Genomic DNA, 22,083 nt, shown 5'->3' with positions numbered 1-22,083 from the left:
TCCATTTCTCTCAATTCTTTCTTCTTTCTACGTTTCTTTGTAGTTCTTTTTCTCGTCGCTGATCGTTTCCCCTCTTAAACCCTAGGGCGAGATCTCTCTCGATCTCACTCTCTAGTCTCTTTCTTGGTAGGGTTTCGATGAACTAATCGATCGCCATGGCGGAGATGTCGAGCTTGCTTGAGATCTTCCAGGAGGGGGGAGCCGGCCCCAAGGATCTCGCCCACAGGCTCCGGTCCGAGTTGGCCAAGCCAGGTCTCGAGAGGTTCCTCGCCGTCCTCGATGCCGGAATCGCCGACTCCGGAGGCGGTCGCTTGGGGTTCCAGAGTTGGACGCCCGATCAGATCGCGGCCGTCCTTGCTGTCGCCAGGCTGATCGTCCCGGCTCTGCTCGGCACGTCAGGTCCGCCGTTGTTCTTCTTGTTCATTCACCCCTCCTCTCTCTGCTTTGTTGCTTCTGTTCTGTGTGATCTATTTTTCAATTGGTTTGGAAATCATCGTTCGCTTGGGGGTTTCCTTGTACAGTTGAGCAGGTGAGATCGGTAGCGTCGGCGATCGTGGCGAGGTCATTGGAGCTGGGCATCAGTTATTTGGAGAGATCGCAGTATGATGGCGATGATCTAAGCTTGGAGGTGCTTTTTAAGTCATACTGCTCCATTCATTTAGCGTCTGGACATTTGGCAAGACTAGACGTGTTTGGATTTGGCCTCTCTTTGAGCTTTGGGTTTGATTTCTTTTGTTGTTGTTGTTTTTTTCCTCGTGCCTGTCGTTTTGATGTGTTTGATTTCATGTCTCAAGTTACTCTATGGTTTTGAGCTGCTGATATGGGGTGCTAGCGGCTTGCATCCGTGTATAAAACTATACTATAAATATTTACACATTCACATAGGTGTATGTAGGGTTAGAGTTATATTGCTCCTAGTGGAGCAAATAGCTTATTTTGCTCACATATACGGGCTAGTTTAATGTGGAGATCAAGGCCCGCTCATAGCTGGTGAAGGCTCCAGGTCAGTCAGCAAAGTAGGATACTCAACCTTTGGTACCAAGTTGTTTCTCACCTCAGCCTCAGCCTCCCAGTGGCCGTAGTTTGGGTCCCTAGTGGATGTGTGGTTGTTTTTAACTCGTATAAGTTATAACACAATTGGGTCCAAATGACACCAAGAAATAGGATCTTGAATATCGACCCTTACAGGTCCCTGGTCTCCTCTCCAATGGATGGAGTATGATGGTTCTCGGTACATAGATGAATACAACAATAAAATAGTGATTTGAGTGTCAGTGTGCCATTATAAGTTATCGCATATCAATAATTGGTTGGATCGGTACAGTACGGTTATTACTTGGATCCATGGGCAAGGCATTGAACCTTTAAATATTTGTACCATCTGCGGCATGACCTCTTGCATGATCAGAGTGTCACAGCTTGCGTTAGGAGTATACTACATTTTCTTTTTTCATTGCATGTGTGTTTTTTAAGCTCACTTTCCATTGGGAGTGTACTGTCTTTACTTTGTGTGTGTGTATTTTTCTTTCTTCTTTTTGAGGAGGACCAATACTAGTTTGGGAACTTGGAGAGAGAATCATGGCCGGTCACTCTCCATATGGTGACCTCACTCTGTAGATGAGTTTTTGGCTGCCTATGGAAAGAGACATCCCTGCTCAAGCTCAGTTATATGAGTCAAAGAACCTCATATTAGTCGACTGTTCATATATTTCTCTTTGCATTGGTTTGATTACTTTTGACTATCTTTGCATTGGTTTGACTATCTTAGAGTTAGTCAAGGAGGTTAAATAGAGTAGGATATGTGGTTGTCAGCTCATCCTCCTCAAGATCTTCTAAGTTGACCTAATATTTCTCAAGAAAGAAGCTAGCAAAGAAATTATGTTATGATCGTGAACTTTACGTGGCTAAAGGGCTTTAGGAAACTCAAAATTTCCTGTAAATAAGACTTATGATTGCAAGTGAATAATGTATCTTTTTTAGTTTGTTGTACAGTCTTCCGCATTTGATTCAGTACATAGCAATTGCTTTGTTCTGTAACATAAAATATCCATACCTTGCTAATAAGAGACAATTTTTGTTGTAGATATCTGTAGAGTAGTGACATGTCAGGCTCTTATTGATTTAAGATAAGGAATACTTAATGGTGATTCGCCATTTCAGCGAGCTTGTTGGAATACTCTCCTTCATTAATGGTAGTTAACTACCTATTTTTAGTTAATTTGTCATTTTTTTTAATATGGAAGGAAAGGAACAATAATAAGAAGGTAGTTGGAAAAAAAAAAAGAGAACAATCTTTGAGAAAGAGAAAGACCAATGGATCCCTAGCTTAGTTGAAGAGCTAAACGGGAATGAACTGGTCTATGACTTCTTTGAGCCTATCACCTGTTCTAATTGTTGCATGGGCTTGGTCATTTATTATGAACAATTTGGTGGCTGGCTTTTGACTCATAAACGAGCGGAAGTGATTTGTCCGATGAATCCAATGTTACTCACATGTTATGTGACATGTTATACACGTAAGTCTTGTAGTCAAAGAAGCATATGTTATGTGGACCATGATCTCAGTTTAGTATTTTGCATGTCCTGCGCAATGCATGATGTGAAATTTAAGACGAAATTGTTTGATGGGAATTATGGTGCCTATAAAACTAAGAGACAACAGGCCTAAGCCTCCTTTCAGCCTCATCCTCTGTCATCCTCCTCTCCTCCTCCCCTCCTCCTTACCTCTTCACCTGACTGGTACATGGCATACCACATGTACTGGTTCCTCCATAGGTGTCAGACTAAGACTTAGAACTTGTTTTGTAATACAATTTTATACAAGCACATTATTACTGCCAGGGTCTAAGCCCAGATAAAAATGTTGGCTCATCACTTCGCTTGACTGACATGGCTGGACAGAGCACCCTGCTGCGGTAAGGAGTATTAGGCACTTGACAATAATTGAAACTTACGGGAAAGATTAACTAAGAATTTAAATGCTTATGTGTTTGATCTCCAACCTGCAACAGCATAATGTTAAAATCGTAGTTTTCTTATTTTAGTTGCTATAGAAGTCTGGACTCTGTTGCTGTATGATGTTGGACTTCCCGTATTTTAACTTGTCTGGTTATATGGTAACCTTCACAATAATTATGTATAAATCTTATTCTAGTAAATCTGTGTTGTTGCCCAGATACTTGATTCTGCTTTTTTTCACTTTGTAGGATGGCTTTGCCTTGTTGTTGGAGTTAATGTTGGGTGGCAGAATTTCTACAGAATATGATATTCAACATCATGGTCTATTAAGCACTTATCTTGAGCAGATATCAGTTATCCCATTCAGACCATGTACTGTGGACTACGACATCCAGCCTATATGCCATCAGCAAGGTATTGACTCTCTCATGTGCAACTTGTCATCACATTCATTTATTTGTCTGTTGTCCATTGTTCTGTTCTGACATCTGAGTGGAGTTTTTTTTTTTGTATAAGATTTTGATTGCTTGAAGGACAGACATCTAGTGGAGAATATCCTGGTAACTTTATCTTCGGAGTCTGTCCAACTAGAATCTGTTGCTACTCAGTTTACTGTATCAGTAGACCCACAAACTTCAAACAGGAATATATCTGTAGCATTGCACTCAGCTGTCATTGACTCGAAATGTTTGCCTCGCCTCCTTATGCTATGTAAAAGGCTGCTAGATCCACCACTTTCCTTGTGTGAACAGAAGAACGATATGAATTTTACCTTGAGACTGTCTTTTAGTCGACGAATATTGAAGTTACTTCGGAATCTTGTCAAGGAGGTTCCTTATGGTGCATGTGATGTTGATTTGTTGCATTCCGTCACAAGATATGCTGACAAACTACCAACCTTGTTCAAATTAAAGTTTGATTTTCTCAATGGCAATTTGGGTTATAAAGAGAGCAAATATGGGGGCCTTCTGTTGGAAATGTTTGAAGAGTTTCTTCAGTTTGGTAAAATTGTCTTCTATGACAGTAGCATCTTTCGCAATATCCAAGCATGTATGATTGCTTCCATGATGGGCATTTTGGGCTCTGAAGTCTGGAGGTATGATAGATCAAGCTCTTCTCCAAGCCCACCACTAGTTTACTCTCCACAAGTTGTTCTTTGTCTGTTGAAATTCCTCAACGATGCTAAGAGCTGGGCATCTCCAACTCATGACTTGAAGATAAATTTGGATGTAGGTTTCACTGACCATTCATGTGAATCTGAGGCTAGTGGTCCTTCATGCCATGTTCGTGATGAGAAGATTCTTTTGCTTAGAAGGCATACGTTTGAGGAACTTTTGAACATAATATTTCCACAGTCAGAAAAATGGATGGATAACTTAGTGCATCTTATGTCTTTCCTCCATTCTGAAGGTGTAAAATCAACTCTCATTGAAAAATCATGTTTGAGTTCCACAAAGCCAGTTGTTGCTTCAGATTTGGAAATTGTAACTACTCATGAAGAAGAAGCCATCTTTGGGAACCTCTTCTCTGAACCTACCAAGCCTGTTGGTTCAGCAGATGGTCATGATCAACCAACAGCTGCAGTTACCAGTACAGTCAATTCTGATCTATCTTTACAAGCAGTATCTGAGTTGTTGAGCTTTATGAAAGTGTGTATTTTTTCTCCAGAATGGTGTTGCTCAGTGTTTGAGGATGCGTGCAGAAAGGTTGATAAAAATCATATAGATCAGCTACTTTCACTACTAGATTGCTACTCATATTTGTCTGATGGAAGGAATGAAAACTCGCCCGTGTTGGGTTCTCATTTGAATGTACCATATGTAAGTGGAATATGCTTTGAACTTCTGCAAAATCTTGTAGTTTGTCATGCTTTATCAGGTCCTCTTAAGGAACACCTAGTTGACCAAGTTCTGAAGGTTGAAGATGGTAACTATGTCTATGGTCAACATAGCCTTACTCTGTTAGCTCATGCTCTTATTCTGCGGGAGGATTTGGATCATGGTCATATAATAAAGAAGATCTACGAGGGATATGTTAATTTCATTTTACAGAAGGCAAGGGATGTCTGCTGCAAATGCCCCGAGTCCAGTGATATCCTTGGGAGTTTACCATCTGCTTTCCACTTGGAAATTGTATTGATGGCTTTCCATCTGTCAAATGATTCTGAAAAAGCTTCTCTGGCAAGTTTTCTTTTTAGTTCACTCAGAAAAGTAGATTCACCTTCATCGGGTTGCAGTGTAAAGCATTTATCTTGGTGGGGTTTAATAGTTTCGAGGCTCCTTTTAATATTGTGCCACATAATATTGTATCCATCTACTTGCCCGTCGTGGTTGCTATTCAGGTTGAGATCTAGGATGAGGGAAATCCCATCAAAGGCATGCCATTCCAATTCACCAAGTAACCACCTCTCGACTTGGGCATCAACTACTGTGGAGAGTCTGCTTGGTAATTCCATTAATGGGGTTCCAACAGTCAGCTCGTTGCTGCCTCATCTGATTGATGTTGCCAACCTTCCTGCTGCATACTATAGAGATGAGACCACCCAACAGCTGTTAGGCTTGAACTGGACTGAGTTGATTTCTAAATTTTCATGGATTCTTAATTTTTGGAGTGGTAAGAAGGTGGAATCAGTAGACCAGTTGATACTTGAACGGTATATCTTTTCACTCTGCTGGGGTGCAGTCTCAACAAAATTACTGGGTCCAAGTAATACATGGCTTCAAGGGCACAATTGGAAGGATCTTAACATATTAGATGTTAAGTCCTTCTTGAACTTTGGTCTCATTTTGGTGAATGAAAGTGCTGATATTTGGAAGGATGTTGATTTTTTGGAGATCATCTGTGATATTCTTGATCAGATATGCTCTGAGCAGTTACTAGATGTTTCATCATTGCAAAATTGGGATTTTCTCAGGAAAGGTGCATGGATTTCTCTTGTGCTTTCTCTTCTTAATGCTGGTCTTATGAGTTATTCCATGGGAAATGTAGCTTGTAGAGATGATCGTCTATCAATTCATCACTCTGGATCAAGTGGGTTATCTTATATTGGGGAAAGCATAATTCTTAAAATTTTTCAAGGCAGCAAAGCTGCATGGCTTATAAATGCACTGGCATCTATTCTAAAGATGTACTTGCAAATTCTTGATAGAGCTATCATATGCACCCTTGATCATAAACATTTTTCTGAAGATGTGTTCTCTCCATTTTTATTAGCTAAACACTCTTGTTTTGAGAAATCCAAGCATGATATTCTTTTGGAGAAGAGTGGTTGCAGTCTTTCGCACTTGGAATCTATATATGGACTCTTGGCAAAACTGGATGAAATTGCAGAGGAAGTAGACACTGGAAGCATAAAGGGTAATATTATGAGGTGCTTACTGCATGGTTTTCCATCAAATTCAGATTATTCTGATGGTGCTATTCTTTCTTGTGTTCTTACTATAAAAGAGATCATATGCTTTTTGGATGAGTATCTCAAAGTCAAAGATACAGGAGGAAGAGTTCAAATAGGTTCTGAGATTATTTGTCAGCTTCTGGAGACAATAATGGCCGTAAAATCTGATAGAATATTCCAGTGCATCCATGAAAAATGTGATTCTATTTGTGATAGTCTAATTGGTCAGAAGGAATTTCTAGGCTATCAAGATTTATTTGTTCTGAAGCAGTTGGAAGGTTTTCTGGCAAGCATTAATTCCAGAGAGGTGTTGGGCAGTGGACTGCAAGAAATGCTCATTGACATTTTTGTTGATTTTATTGATGGTATCAGAAGAGACAACTCCAAGAAACAACTCTTTGACTTTTACTTGGGCTCTGATGAAGATGTCCCTGTAAAAGCTAAGGATCTCTTCAATCAGCAGCATAGCAATTTGTTGGTTCTCATCAATTCATTGGATAACTGTCACACTGAGACAGTTAATTTGAAGGTTTTGAACCTATTTATTGATCTTTTGTCTTGTGGGCTTTGCTCTAGTCTCAAACAGCAAATCCGGAAGAAATTGATTGACATGGACTTGTTAAACCTGTCACATTGGTTAGAGAAAAGGCTCCTAGGAATGTTGACAGAATCTACTGCTGGTTGTATGATTGCAAAAGGAAGTTCCTCTATACTCAGAGAGTCAACTATGAACTTTCTTATACGTCTTGTATCTCAGCCATGTGAAATATTGGCTAGGGAACTTTATGGTCGACTTGTTGAAGCTCTTCTTATCCCACTTGATAAAGCATTTATGTTTTTTGATGTTCAGATTGGTAAAGCTTACTTCAACTTTGTAATTCAGCTTTCGAATGCTGAACCCACCTTAATGAATCAACTCTTTGAGAAGACCATCATGTTAATGGAGAAATTGGTGGGTGAAGAGGGCTTACTTCATGGATTAAAGTTCCTCTTTGGCTTCATCAATGCTCTATTGGGGGACTCTGGATCCGACAAAAGTAACACAGATAAGCTTTCATCAAAACGGTGCTCGAGCAGTACTCTTGGTCCTGGATCTGTAGCTTCAAAGACAGTGAATTCAAGAAAAAATTCAGAGAATTTGGTTCTTCCTACCAATCAAGAAAATAGTACTGCATCAATTGACTGTGATGCAACTTCGGCAGATGAAGATGATGATGATGGCACATCAGATGGTGAATTTGGCAGTATAGACAAGGATGAGGAAGAGGACAATAATAGTGAAAGAGCTTTGGCCTCCAAAGTATGCACATTCACTTCCAGTGGTAGTAACTTCATGGAACAACATTGGTACTTTTGTTATACTTGTGATCTAACTGTTTCCAAGGGCTGTTGTTCGATATGTGCGAAAGTGTGTCACCGTGGCCATCGTGTTGTCTATTCTCGATCGAGTCGGTTTTTCTGTGATTGTGGTGCAGGCGGTGTCAGGGGAAGCAGTTGCCAGTGTTTGAAGCCACGGAAATTCACTGGAGACAACAATGTACCACCTCATAGTGTTAGTAATCTCCAGGCATTGTTGCCTTATCCTGCAGATGGTGATCAGGGAGCAGATAGTGATTCTGATTTGGATGATGATGTTTTTGTGGATACTGATAATTCCTTTATGTTGTCAGTTTCCAAAAATGTGCTAGATGAATTACCTGTACTACTTGGTAGACTTGATGTAGAAGGTAGGCTTCTTGAATTATGCGATAAACTTCTTCCTACTGTAACCAGCCGGAGAGAATTAAACCTTTCAAAAGATAAGAAGGTAATTCTTGGTGATAGTAAGGTGCTGTCTTATAATATTGATCTTTTTCATCTGAAGAAGGCTTACAAAAGTGGGTCTCTAGAGCTTAAGACAAAGGCAGATTATCCAAACTCCAGGGAGCTCAAAGCACATCTAGCTTCTGGTTCCCTTACGAAGTCACTATTTAGTGTCAGTACCCGAGGTAGGCTTGCTGCTGGAGAAGGAGATAGAGTGGTCATATATGATGTTGGACAACTAATTGGACAGCCTACAGTTGCACCTGTAATTGCAGACAAGACAAATCTGAAGTCACTATCTAAGAACATAGTTCGTTTTGAAATAGTTCATTTGATTTTCAATCCTATAGCTGATACTTATCTGGCTGTAGCTGGATTTGAGGACTGCCAAGTGCTTACTGTAAATCCTCGTGGGGAGGTTACTGATCGGCTTGCCATAGAACTTGCTTTACAAGGTGCTTATATTCGTCGAGTGGATTGGGTTCCTGGTTCTCAGGTTCAGCTAATGGTAGTCACAAACATGTTTGTGAAGATATATGACCTATCACAAGATAACATAAGTCCCAAGCACTACTTCACACTTTCTAATGATGTGATTGTGGATGCTACACTTGTCCCAGCCTCCATGGGTAAAGCATTTCTGCTTGTTTTGTCAGAAGCTGGCCACTTATTTAGACTAGAAGTGTCGATGGAGGGTGATGTTGGGGCAAAAATGTTGACAGACATTATAAGGGTTCAGGACAAGGAAATTCAGGTAAAAGGTCTCTCATTGCATTTCTCTTCGACTTACAGATTGCTATTCTTGTCCTACCAAGATGGCACTACCTTGATGGGAAGATTGGACTCTAATGCAACTAGTCTAACTGAGTTATCACATGTTTTTGAAAATGATCAAGAGAGTAAAGTTGGGCCCGCTGGGCTGCATCACTGGAAAGAATTATTTGCTGGTAGTGGACTTTTTGTTTGTCTGTCAAGTCATAAATCAAATGGTGCATTAGCAGTATCTTTGGGTCCCAATGAAATGTTTGCACAGAACATGAAATATGGTGCTGGCTTATCTTTGCCTTTGGTCGGTGTTTCTGCCTATAAGCCTTTGTCAAAAGATAAAACTCATTGTCTTGTTTTACAAGATGATGGCAGCCTTCAGATTTACTCTCATGTGCCCACAGGAGTTGATACAATAGCCAACGTGAGTTCAGAACAAACAAAAAAGCTGGGATCCAGCATCCTTAACAACAAAGCTTATGCTGGTGTGAACCCAGATTTTCCTCTTGATTTTTTTGAGAAGACTATGTGCATCACAGGAGATGTGAAATTTAACAGTGATGCTATCAAAAATGGTGATTCTGAAGGTATTAGGCAAAGACTGGCATCAGATGATGGATTTTTGGAGAGCCCGAGTTCTGCAGGATTTAAGGTATGATGATTCTAAATTTAATAATTAGGGCTATCATTGCTTATTATTGGTCAAAACACATGGTGTGATTGAACTTTTTGTTTTTGTTAGTTGTGGCATCTACCTCCAGGATCATGTCCTATGCATAGCCAGCAAAGAGTACTATCAGTTTTTTTATTAGATCACAAATACATGCTTACTTTTGGTATCATTGATAAGGTGGCATTGGATGTTTCTTAGGCTTATTATTATTTTCTAGTACTGCACATTCTCACAATGTCAATTAATAATTTGTCAGAAGTAATTTTTCTTCCATGCAACACTGAATTTGTTTTGCTTCCTTTTGTCCTTGATTAGTGCTTAAAGTTTCTGCCTTATATATATGTCTTTTACAGGTGACTGTATCAAATTCAAATCCTGATATTGTTATGGTAGGCTGTCGTGTACAAGTTGGTAATACATCAGCAAGTCATATTCCTTCTGAGGTAACAATTTTCCAAAGAATAATTAAGCTTGATGAGGGCATGCGGTCCTGGTATGACATTCCTTTCACAGTTGCTGAATCCCTTCTCGCTGATGAAGAGTTCACAATCACTGTTGGTAGAACTTTTGATGGTTCAACCATGCCTAGAATAGATTCTTTGGAAGTTTATGGTCGAGCTAAGGATGAATTTGGTTGGAAAGAAAAAATGGATGCTGTGCTGGATATGGAAGTGCATGATGTTGGTGGTGCTTCTGGTGCTTCAGGGGCTGGGAAAAAACGGCGGACATCACAATCCGCTCCTATTCAGGAACAAGTTTTGGCTGATGCTATCAAACTTCTGTCAAAAATTTATTCTTTTTTCAGGTCACAGAAATCTACTGAGACTGAGGATGCAGATGTTGAGCTTAGTAAGCTTAAATGCAGGATTTTACTGGAAACCATATTTCAGAGTGACCGAGAACCATTGTTACAGTCTGCAGCATGCTGTATTCTTCAGGCTGTGTTTCCGAAGAAGGAAATTTACTATCAGGTAACTGCCATATTCTTAAATATGTATGTTTATCTCATTCTTTATTTCCTGGTCTAATATGATGATTTTCTCAGGTGAAAGACACTATGCGCCTCCTGGGAGCAGTGAGATCTTTCCCTACTCTTATATCAAGAATAGGTGTAGGAGGTCCTGCAGCTGCTTGGGTGATCAAAGAGTTTACTTCACAGATGCATGCAGTGTCAAAAATTGCACTACATCGAAGATCCAACATGGCTATATTCCTTGAGACTCATGGTACTTTCATAACATACTCTATTACTGGTAAATGCTTAAAGATGTAATGTGAAAGAATGCACTCTACATAATCTCCTTTCTGAAATTTTATTGGCAAAAAAGTATAGGCATGCATGTGTTTGGAATATCTTTTTGAGAAACAATTGTAAATAGCTCTTGGTTCAGTTGATAGAGAAGCATGTAGGAGTGTGCATATATGATATTTGTATTTATTGTGCTTATTAAACTGCAGTGTGTGTTCTGCAGTTCATATTCTGTTTCACTTGATAACATGTGGATGGTTAATTTGTAATGAATCTTTAATTGTTGTTACTCAAGTTCTCCAAGTTGATCTTGAACTAAAATACCACCATATATCAAGGAGCATAAAAATGGTTGTAGATGTATTTGGGCTCAAAATATGTCATCCATATTAATCCTGTGCCGTGAATCGATCTGACCCCAACAAGGTGATTTAAGTGTGTGGAGTTTTGTTAATTCATGTGCTTTGCCATTGTTGTCTCCCACCCCAATGAATAAATAATAGGTCTGTGGGCATAGCATTTGGTTGTCATAAGTTGCAATTTTGTTGTGGATGTTATTATCGATGTTGTTTATATAGGTTCAGAGGTGGTTGATGGATTGATTCAAGTTCTGTGGGCAATTCTGGACTTGGAACGGCCAGAAACACATACGATAAACAGCATCATAATTCCTTCAGTGGAACTTATATACAGCTATGCTGAATGCCTGGCTTTGCAAGGAAATCAAACTCACTCTGTTGCACCTGCTGTTGGATTACTCAAGAAACTTCTTTTTGCACCTTATGAGGCTGTCCAGACATCGAGCAGGTTCTGTTTGAATATAGGTTGATTGATATTTTAGTTGATTGCTTGGAGTAATTATGAATTGTTGACTAATTCTATTGTTTATTTGCTGATTCAGTTTGGCTATATCATCTCGGTTGCTTCAAGTTCCTTTTCCAAAGCAGACAATGTTAGCTTCTGATGATCCTGCAGAAAATCCTGTTACAACAAAGGTCTCTTCAGATGTGAATACGGCAAGTGGGAATGCCCAAGTTATGATCGAAGAAGATTCTACTATATCATCGGTACAATATTGTTGTGATGGTTGTTCAACTGTTCCTATACTTAGGCGCAGATGGCATTGCAATGTTTGCCCAGATTTTGATTTGTGTGAAGCATGCTATGAAGTTCTAGATGCAGATCAGCTCCCTCCACCACATTCTCGAGACCACCCAATGTCAGCTATACCCATTGATATTGACTCTATTGCCGGTGATGGTAATGAAATTCATTTCTCAATGGATGAGTTGAGTGATGCAAGCTTGACACCGGTTGCAACTGAGATAAGCACGCAGAACCCATCTTCATCGATTCATGTATTGGACACCAATGAGAGTGGAGACTTTGCTGGCTCTTTATCTGACCACACAATAGTTTCTATTTCTGCGACGCAGCGTGCTTTGAACTCTCTGCTACTTCGTCACTTGATTGTAGAGCTCAAGGGTTGGATGGAGACAACATCTGGTTTTCGAGCTATTCCTGTTATGCAGCTTTTTTATAGACTATCATCTGCAGTAGGTGGGCCTTTTATGGATAGTTCTAAACCTGAAAACTTAGACTTGGAAAATTTTGTGAAATGGTTACTTGACGAGATTAACCTCAACAAACCATTTGCAGCTAAAATACGTTCTTCTTTTGGTGAGGTTGCCATCCTTGTCTTCATGTTCTTTACTCTGATGCTTCGGAATTGGCACCAGCCTGGGAGTGACAGTTCTCAGTCGAAACCAAGTGGTAATGCTGATTTACAAGATAAAGGTTTTGTCCCGATGCCATTATCATCTTCTACTGCTTCATCCTCGAATGATGATACAGAGAGGAGTGAATTTACCATGCAACTTATTCGAGCTTGTTCATTTCTTCGACAACAGTCTTTTTTGAATTATTTGATGGACATACTGCAGCAGCTTGTTAACATATTCAAGTCATCATCAGTAAATATTGAAAGTGGTCTATCAGCTGGTTCTGGTTGTGGTTCTCTTTTGACTATCCGGAGAGAGCTACCTGCTGGAAATTTCACTCCTTTCTTTTCAGATTCTTATGCTAAATCCCACTGCACTGATATGTTCATGGACTACCACAAGTTGTTGCTTGAGAACACTTTTAGGCTGGTGTATAGTTTAGTACGTCCAGAAAAGCAAGAGAAGTCGGCAGAAAAGGAGAAAACATACAAGACAAATGCTGGCAAGGACTTGAAGCTGGATGGGTTTCAGGATGTCCTCTGCAGCTATATCAGTAATCCACATACAACATTTGTCCGAAGATATGCTAGAAGGCTATTACTTCATTTATGTGGCAGCAAAACTCAATATTATAACATAAGAGATTCATGGCAGTTCTCAAATGAAGTGAAGAGGTTGCATAAACTAATTAATAAATCTGAAGGTTTTGAAAATCCAGTTCCATATGAGAGAAATGTTAAGCTTGTCAAGTGCTTGTCTGCTATGTCTGAAGTGGCTGCAGCAAGACCCAAGAATTGGCAGAAGTACTGTTCAAAACACTTGGAACTTCTTCCCTTTCTGTTGAATCGAGTATTTAACTTTGGTGAAGAATCTGTTATCCAAACTCTTAAGCTTTTGAACTTGGCTTTTTACACTGGAAAGGATATGGGCCATGGTTTACAGAGAACAGGGGCAGATGCATCAGCTTCATCTACTCGATTGCAATCTTCAGATTCAAAAAAGAAGAGAAAAGGTGAGGATACAGCAGAAAATGGTTCTGAAAAGACTTGTCTAGACATGGAACAAGCTGTTGAAATCTTCAGTACCAAGGATGGTCATCTTCTGAGGAAATTTATTGATTCCTTCCTACTGGAATGGAATTCATCAAGTGTTCGTCATGAAGCTAAGAATGTGCTATATGGACTTTGGCATCATGGTAAACAATCATTTCAGGAGGGATTGCTAACCGCCCTTTTAGAGAAATTAAAACAATTGCCTTTATATGGCCAGAACATTTTGGAGTACACTGAACTAATGGCATGGCTGCTGGGAAAAATGCCTGACAGCAGCATCAAGCAGTATGAGACTGAACTTGTGAATCGATGCTTGACATCCGATGTCATAAGTTGCATATTTGAGACTCTTCAATCTCAAAATGAGCTTTTGGCAAACCATCCAAATTCTCGGATCTATAGCACTCTAAGTAGCTTGGTAGAATTTGATGGTTACTATCTCGAAAGTGAGCCATGTGTAACCTGTAGCTGTCCAGAGGTGCCATACAGCAGGATGAAGCTTGAAAGCTTGAAATCTGAGTCAAAGTTTACTGACAACCGCATAATAGTGAAATGCACCGGAAGCTATACGATTCAGTCAGTTACAATGAATGTTCATGATTCTCGTAAGTCAAAGTCGGTTAAAATTCTGAACTTGTACTACAACAACAGACCTGTATCTGATCTGTCAGAACTGAAGAATAATTGGTCTCTGTGGAAGCGCGCAAAAAGCTGCCATCTTTCTTTTAACCAAACAGAATTAAAAGTTGAATTTCCCATTCCAATTACTGCTTGCAATTTCATGATCGAGTTGGATTCCTTTTATGAAAATCTGCAAGCTTCTTCCCTTGAGTCATTGCAATGCCCCAGGTGTAGCCGGGCCGTAACTGATAAGCATGGAATCTGTAGCAATTGCCATGAAAATGCATATCAGTGCAGACAATGCCGGAATATTAATTATGAAAATTTGGATTCTTTTCTTTGCAATGAGTGTGGATACAGTAAATATGGCCGTTTTGAGTTCAATTTCATGGCAAAGCCTAGTTTTTCATTTGACAACATGGAAAACGATGAGGACATGAGAAAAGGATTGGCAGCTATTGAGTCAGAATCGGAGAATGCCCATAGGCGATACCAGCAGCTTTTGGGGTTCAAGAAGCCTCTGCTTAAACTGGTATCGAGCATAGGTGAAAATGAACTTGATTCACAGCAGAAGGATAGTGTCCAACAAATGATGGTGTCTTTGCCTGGACCATCATGTAAAGTAAATCGGAAAATTGCCCTTCTAGGTGTTTTGTATGGTGAGAAATGCAAAGCAGCTTTTGATTCTGTCAGTAAAAGCGTCCAGACTTTGCAGGGACTTCGACGGGTAGTGATGACATATCTACAACAGAAGAATTCTGATGATGCCATGGATTCATCAAGATTTGCAGTTCCAAGATCACCCAATAATTGTTATGGCTGTGCAATTACATTTGTTACTCAGTGTCTGGAGTTATTGCAAGTACTGTCAAAGAATGCAAAATGCAAAAAGCAACTTGTTGCTGCTGGCATCTTATCAGAGTTGTTCGAAAACAACATTCATCAGGGCCCTAAAACAGCTCGTGTTCAGGCTAGGACTGTTCTTTGTGCTTTGTCTGAAGGTGATGCAGATGCAGTCTCTGAGTTGAACACTTTGATAAAGAACAAAGTGATTTATTGTTTGGAACACCACCGTTCCATTGATGTTGCACTGGCCACACGTGAAGAACTACTGCTTCTTTCTGAGACCTGTGCTCTTGTAGATGAGTTCTGGGAAGCAAGACTTCGTGTTGCTTTCCAGCTTTTATTCTCTTCCATCAAATTGGGTGCAAAACATCCAGCCATTTCAGAGCACATAATCCTTCCTTGCTTGAGGATAATTTCGCAGGCATGTACTCCACCCAGATCTGATGCTGCAGATAAAGAACAAGGGACAGGAAAATCTAGTATTTTGCAATCAAAGAATGACCATAGTGCAAAGCCATCTGCATCTCCAAACAGCCTTCCTACTGCTAGTAAACCAACGGAATTCATGGAAAAACATTGGGATGGTGGCCGAAAGGGTCAGGATATACCATTGTTGAGCTATTCAGAGTGGGAAAGGGGTGCATCATATCTTGATTTTGTCAGGAGACAGTACAAGGTATCACAGACATTCAAAAGTACCGCACAGAGAATTCGCCAGGATCCACAGAAAAATGATTATCTGGCTCTAAAATATGCTCTTAAATGGAAACGCCGTGCTTGTAGAGGAGCAACTAGAAGTGACATCTCTTCATTTGCTCTGGGATCTTGGGTCTCAGAGTTGATTCTAAGTGCTTGTTCACAGTCTATAAGGTCTGAAGTGTGCACCCTTGTTAGTTTACTGTGCCCTCAAAATTCCTCTAGAAGTTTCCAGTTATTAAATCTACTCATGTCATTGCTTCCGGCTACTCTCTCTGTTGGTGAAAGTGCTGCAGAATATTTTGAACTCTTCTTTAAGATGATTGATTCTGAGGCTGCACGCCTATACTTAACCGTGAAGGGATGCCTGACTACCGAATGCAGATTAATAACTCGGGAAGTCCATAATATTGAGTCTCAGGAAAGGAGCTTAAGCATTGATGTATCACAGGGATTCATACTTCATAAGCTTGTTGAGCTTCTTGCCAAGTTTCTTGAGGTACCAAATATTCGAGTAAGGTATGTATGATTCTTACTTTTAGTCTTAATTGTTTGTTACCAATTTGTTTTCGATTTATAGATGATCTTATTGTTGATGGCAGATTTATGCAAGATGAGTTGGTATCTGAAATGCTGGAAGCTCTTTTCGTCATACGAGGTCTGATAGTGCAAAAGACAAAACTAATTAGTGACTGTAATCGCCTCCTGAGAGAGCTTCTAGATGGTCTTCTGCTAGAGAGCACTGAAAACAAATGGAAGTTCATACGCGCTTGTATATCAGGTCTACAGAATCATGGAAGGGAACGGAAGTGTCGGACTTTGCTGGTATCACACTATCTATATGTTCTCTTATATACTCTATAGAAATAGCAGAGGCTATTTCTATTGCTTGGGTAGTAAATGGGCAGCCTTACCATGGTGCCGATAATTACCCTGTTAAAGTATAATAAAACCTTGAAGACCAAATTTTATCTGAATAATAAACCCTTTAAATGAATAGTTCTATTATGAAGTTCAAAATGCAATCTATCCAGTAATTTATAAAGCAAGATTTTCTTATTAGTACTTTATTATGCAGTTTATATTGGAGCAACTCTGCAATATGATATGTCCATCAAAGCCAGAGCCTGTGTATCTTCTGATTCTCAACAAAGCTCACACTCAAGAAGAGTTCATCAGGGGGTCTATGACAAAGAATCCTTATTCCAGTACTGAGATTGGTCCACTCATGCGAGATGTCAAAAATAAAATCTGTCACCAGCTGGACTTATTAAGTTTATTAGAAGACGATTATGGCATGGAATTACTGGTTGCTGGCAATATAATTTCTCTTGATTTAAGCATCTCTCAAGTGTATGAGCAGGTGTGGAAAAAATATTACAACCAAACGCAGAATTCATTGTCAAGTACAGTTGCACCATCTTCTGCTGGATTAACATCAACAAGAGATTGTCCTCCAATGACAGTTACATACAGGCTGCAGGTTGGTTATAATACTTTTGTTGTGACTACTATAAGTATGTTGCTTTAGCTCTTTAACGTTAGTCTGGCTATTGATATATAGATGTGTTCATATGTATTGCAAAATTTGATCATTATTAAAATGTTTCTTGTTTTCCAGGGACTAGATGGTGAAGCTACTGAACCAATGATCAAAGAACTGGAAGAGGAAAGGGAAGAATCACAAGATCCTGAAGTTGAGTTTGCGATAGCAGGAGCTGTCCGGGAATGCGGAGGTCTTGAGATTATTCTAAGCATGATCCAGGTAGCTGTTGTTTAAATAGTATGACTGGTAACCTTAAACAGGAAAAAAAAAGACTATGCAAGGTCGACAACTGGATGGATACATAGATCTTGTTGTTGCTTTAGATAAACTCACTGGGGGGAATCTAACATCCATTTCGTGTACACCAGTGAGAAGCAAAGTGCTTTGAAGCCATTAGTATTTTGTTGGATTGCTTCATTATATTCTCTACTATATTAGCCCCTAGTAGTTTTTGTTGGTTTAGTAGTTATATTGGCAATAGTCCATGTTGATTGTGATACATGTTCATTTGTTTCTGTATATCACCTCAGATCATTATTGCCGCCTTATATTTTTGAATTTTTTCTGCAGCGATTGCGTGACGATGAGTTGAAATCAAATCAAGAAGAGTTAGGCTTGACACTCAACCTTCTCATGTATTGCTGCAAGATAAGAGAGAATCGGCGAGCCTTATTACAATTAGGGGCTCTAGGTTTGCTGCTCGAGACAGCAAGGCGTGCCTTCTCTGTTGATGCCTTTGAACCAGCTGAAGGCATCCTTCTGATTGTAGAGAGCTTGACAATGGAAGCTAATGAGAGTGACATTGGCATTAACCAAAGTGTATTTACTGTTACTAATGAAAAGAGTGGTGCTGGTGAGCAAGCCAAGAAAATCATTCTCATGTTTCTGGAAAGATTATGCCATCCTTTGGGCACCAAAAAATCAACCAAGCAGCAGCGGAATGATGAAATGGTGGCAAGGATCTTGCCATACTTGACCTATGGGGAACCAGCTGCTATGGAAGCTCTAATCCAACATTTTGACCCTTACTTGCAAAACTGGAGTGATTTCGATCATTTGCAAAAACAATACCAGGATAATCCAAAGGATGAGAGTTTGGCTCATCAAGCAGCTAAGCAAAGATCTGCCTTAGAAAACTTTGTGCGGGTGTCGGAGTCACTTAAGACGAGTTCCTGTGGCGAGAGGATAAAGGACATTATACTTGACAAGGGAATTATTGGCCTTGCTGTTAAGCACCTAAGAGAAAGCTTTGCAGTTGCCGGCCAGGCTGGGTTCAGGTCAAGTGCAGAATGGGCATCTGGTTTGAAATTGCCATCAATTCCGTTGATCTTGTCTATGCTGAGGGGCCTGTCGAAGGGCCATTTGGCTACACAGAGTTGCATTGATGAGGAAGGAATTCTACCACTATTGCATGCTTTGGAAGGCGTTCCTGGTGAAAATGAAATTGGTGCAAGAGCTGAGAATTTGTTGGACACACTGGCTGACAAAGAGAATCATGGTGATGGCTTCTTAGGGGAAAAGATACACAAGTTGAGACATGCTACTAGGGATGAAATGCGTCGACGAGCTCTGAGGAAAAGAGAACAGTTACTTAAGGTTAAATCATTCTTTTTCCATCCTTTTTGTTTAATACTGTTCAGCTGTTGCTTTCCCAGATCTTTAGTTCAAATGAGCTACTTCAAATTAACACAATGTGACTAATCCGCTTTTTCTGCTATCTTAATTTGTTCTAGGCGCTGGGAATGCATCAAGAATTTGCGATGGATGGGGCTGAACGTATTGTTGTTTCCCAGCCGGTGATTGAAGGATTAGAAGATGTGGAAGAAGAGGATGGGCTGGCTTGCATGGTATGTCGGGAGGGCTATACACTGAGGCCTAACGATATGCTGGGTGTCTATTCTTACAGCAAGAGGGTGAACCTGGGTGCAACAAGTTCAGCCAGTGCACGTGGGGACTATGTATATACGACTGTCAGTCATTTTAATGTCATCCATTTTCAGTGCCATCAGGAGGCGAAACGTGCTGATGCTGCGCTTAAAAATCCCAAAAAAGAATGGGAAGGTGCTACATTGAGAAACAATGAGACCTTATGTAATTGCATCTTCCCTCTCAGGGGACCATCCGTACCTCTTGCACAGTATGTCCGTTGTGTCGATCAGTACTGGGACAACCTCAATGCCCTTGGACGAGCAGATGGTAGTCGGCTACGGCTGCTTACGTACGACATTGTTCTGGTACGAAAAATTTCTTATTTTCAGATTTAATGTGCAGTGTCTAATCTAGAATGTGGTCATCAGAGGTGCAAATGTTAACCACTTAAAATTTCCTTTGGTTGAAACACCGCTGATGCTTAGATTGATTATGGACAAAATGATTTATTCTTTGGAATAACTATCCTGATCTTCAAACCATAGATTTACATTTCACCCAGACCAGTAGGCACCGGGCAGTATATACCAGTCTGACATCTTAGTGGGTTGCAAACTGCCTTATTTCGGACAGTTCGGTCCAGTCTTTTTTAGAAACAAACAATTATTTTTTTCTTTTTTTCTTTTTCCCTTTTAAGCACCCTATGGCCTAGGGTTTGCAACTCATGAGCATTCCTCTCTGTGGCTGATTGCATCCATGTTGCATCTTCTCTTCCTTTTACTTCCTTCTTCCTCTTCCTTTTTACTCTCCTCTCTGTCAGTATGGTGGCAGAGTGGTACCAGACCATATTCTGGCCTACCGTGTGTCAGATAGGCCAGATCACGGGTCCAGTCATAGACCAGAACTGGTCTGGGACACCAAATTGAAAACCTTACTTCAAATGGTCCACAAATCGAAGGAAAAAGGAAACAACAGGAATAAGTTTGGGAAGTCTTAAAGACCCTGGATTTGGAACTTGATTTCTTCCAGATTGGTTATAGTAGGGAGATCTTGGTAATTATCCTTGCAATGATGCCATGGTGCTTACTTTAAGTGCTACCTCTTGACAAGCTTTTCAGTCAGCATACAAGTGGCATTGAAGTTAGAAAACCTGATTGCAGGTACTGTTGTCCAATTGTTATAGTTTCGATAATACAATGGGAAGTGTTGTTTCAAAATTTACGTTATGAATATTTCCTTGATATAGCCCAACCCATGCGGTTAAATTATTTCTCTGGGAGTTGTGCTTCTCTAGTTTTTGCTAATGCTGCAAGTTTGACATATTGATCGTCATTTGATTTGATAAAATCTGTTGTCCCTTTCTGATTGTGTTACTACATTTTTCAGATGTTGGCTCGATTTGCAACTGGTGCCGCATTCAACAAAGACTGCAAAGGTGGAGGCAAGGAAAGCAACTCGCGCTTTCTTCCATTTATGATCCAGATGGCCTCCTACCTAGTAGACCAAGGAAGCCCCAATCAACAGAGACAAGCAATGGCTAAATCAGTTGCTGCATATCTATCTAATGCCTCCTCTACCTCAGATCTTTCCAGAGCTTCACCCCCTCTTTCTGGATCTCGCTCTTCTTCTGGACCCTCGGATGAGACAGTCCAGTTCATGATGGTTAACTCCCTGCTGTCTGAGTCATATGAGGATTGGTTGCAGCATCGTCGTGCTTTCTTACAGAGGGGAATGTACTATGCCTATATGCAGCACAAACATGGCCGTTCCACTCTTAGGTTCTCTGATTCAGCTTCCAGGGTTAAAAGATCTGATGAAGGTTCCTCGATGGATTTGAACGATAGTAAGAAACTATTCTCAATTGTCCAGCCAATGCTTATATATACCGGCTTGATCGAGCAGCTGCAGCAGTTCTTTAAACTCAGTAAGCGAAGCACAGCTATCTCCAGTGAGCCAGCGGAAGGCGACAGCACAACCACGAGTGGTCTGGAAAGGTGGGAGATTATCATGAATGAGAGAATGGTGAACATGAAGGAAATGTTGAGATTCTCCGAGGACCTGCTCTCCTGGCTTGAGGACATGACGACAGCCACCGATTTACAGGAAGCTTTTGATGTGATGGGGGCACTCAGAGATGCCCTCTCGGGAGGAGTCTCTCTATGCGAGGATTTTGTTCATGCCGCAATACTTTCTGGTAAGAGCTGAAAGGTTAGCCAGTTCTGGAGAACGAATGAATTCCAAAATTTGGTCTGTGAAATGTTGTGCTGTTTATTGTACACGATTGCACCCTTTTACAAGGTGCAGTGGTTAAAATTTTACATGTTCTCAGTATGTAACCTTATCCAGGGTAGTGTAACTGTAAATTTTTGGTACAGGTCTCTCGAATTGTCTGGAGGCTTAGAATGAAACCATGCATATAAAAGAAGGTTTAAAAAAAGAAAAAGAAAAAGGTTGAATTTTGTTAGGTGATTATTAAGGAGTGTATGCATCATGCTGAGAAACACAGGCCGTATGCACCACGGCTCCATCGGAGCCCCAGATGGGAGAATTCCGGGGGAGCTAGCAGCATCTGGGAGATCTCAGTGATCCTTCACTATTATCTTGAGGAGGCATTGGTTTTGGAGGAAGCAGCAGTGGGTTTGAAAGAGATGAAGAGCATGGTTGTAGAGAAAAGAAACATCTTTTACCAAAATAGTGGAGAAAATTATACGTATAAACAAGGCTTAGAGAGTGATTGCATACGAGGTTTTGAGAATTTATACATGTGAAATCATCATGTGGGTCTTTCCTTGTATAGATCAGTTGAAGCCACCACAATCATGTCAAATAGATCAGTTGAAGCCACCACAAGCATGTCTGTCAAATTAGCCAATCAAATGGCGTGTGATGC

The 22,083-nt window shown here is 40.3% G+C and overlaps 1 protein-coding gene across 1 annotated transcript; it reads left to right on the top strand.

Moving 5' to 3' along the window:
• On the top strand, positions 1-21,567 carry LOC135628937 (auxin transport protein BIG-like). The gene is made up of 14 exons (XM_065135945.1): positions 1-399; positions 522-628; positions 3,207-3,372; positions 3,475-9,572; positions 9,947-10,564; positions 10,639-10,819; positions 11,421-11,649; positions 11,744-16,297; positions 16,381-16,603; positions 16,857-17,261; positions 17,400-17,543; positions 17,895-18,920; positions 19,058-19,558; positions 20,580-21,567. Exons 1-14 carry the CDS (start codon positions 156-158, stop codon positions 21,396-21,398), a joined length of 15,315 nt encoding a protein of 5,104 aa, XP_064992017.1. The 5' UTR covers positions 1-155; the 3' UTR covers positions 21,399-21,567.
• The last annotated feature ends 516 nt before the right edge of the window (positions 21,568-22,083 follow it).

The sequence above is a fragment of the Musa acuminata genome, chromosome BXJ3-1 (assembly GCF_036884655.1).
Source record: "Musa acuminata AAA Group cultivar baxijiao chromosome BXJ3-1, Cavendish_Baxijiao_AAA, whole genome shotgun sequence".
Lineage (NCBI taxonomy): Eukaryota > Viridiplantae > Streptophyta > Magnoliopsida > Zingiberales > Musaceae > Musa > Musa acuminata.
Note: the sequence above shows the minus strand (reverse complement) of the source record. Positions and strands in the feature narration are given on the sequence as shown.

What these genes read in the sequence shown, in the direction of transcription:
- LOC135628937 (XM_065135945.1), top strand. Translation starts at nt 156, where the DNA reads ATGGCGGAGATGTCGAGCTTGCTTGAGATCTTCCAGGAGGGGGGAGCC. An exon ending in GTACCAAATATTCGAGTAAG is followed by an intron (nt 16,298 to 16,380) that starts GTATGTATGATT and finishes TGTTGATGGCAG; the next exon opens with ATTTATGCAAGATGAGTTGG. An exon ending in TTATTCTAAGCATGATCCAG is followed by an intron (nt 17,544 to 17,894) that starts GTAGCTGTTGTT and finishes TTTTTTCTGCAG; the next exon opens with CGATTGCGTGACGATGAGTT.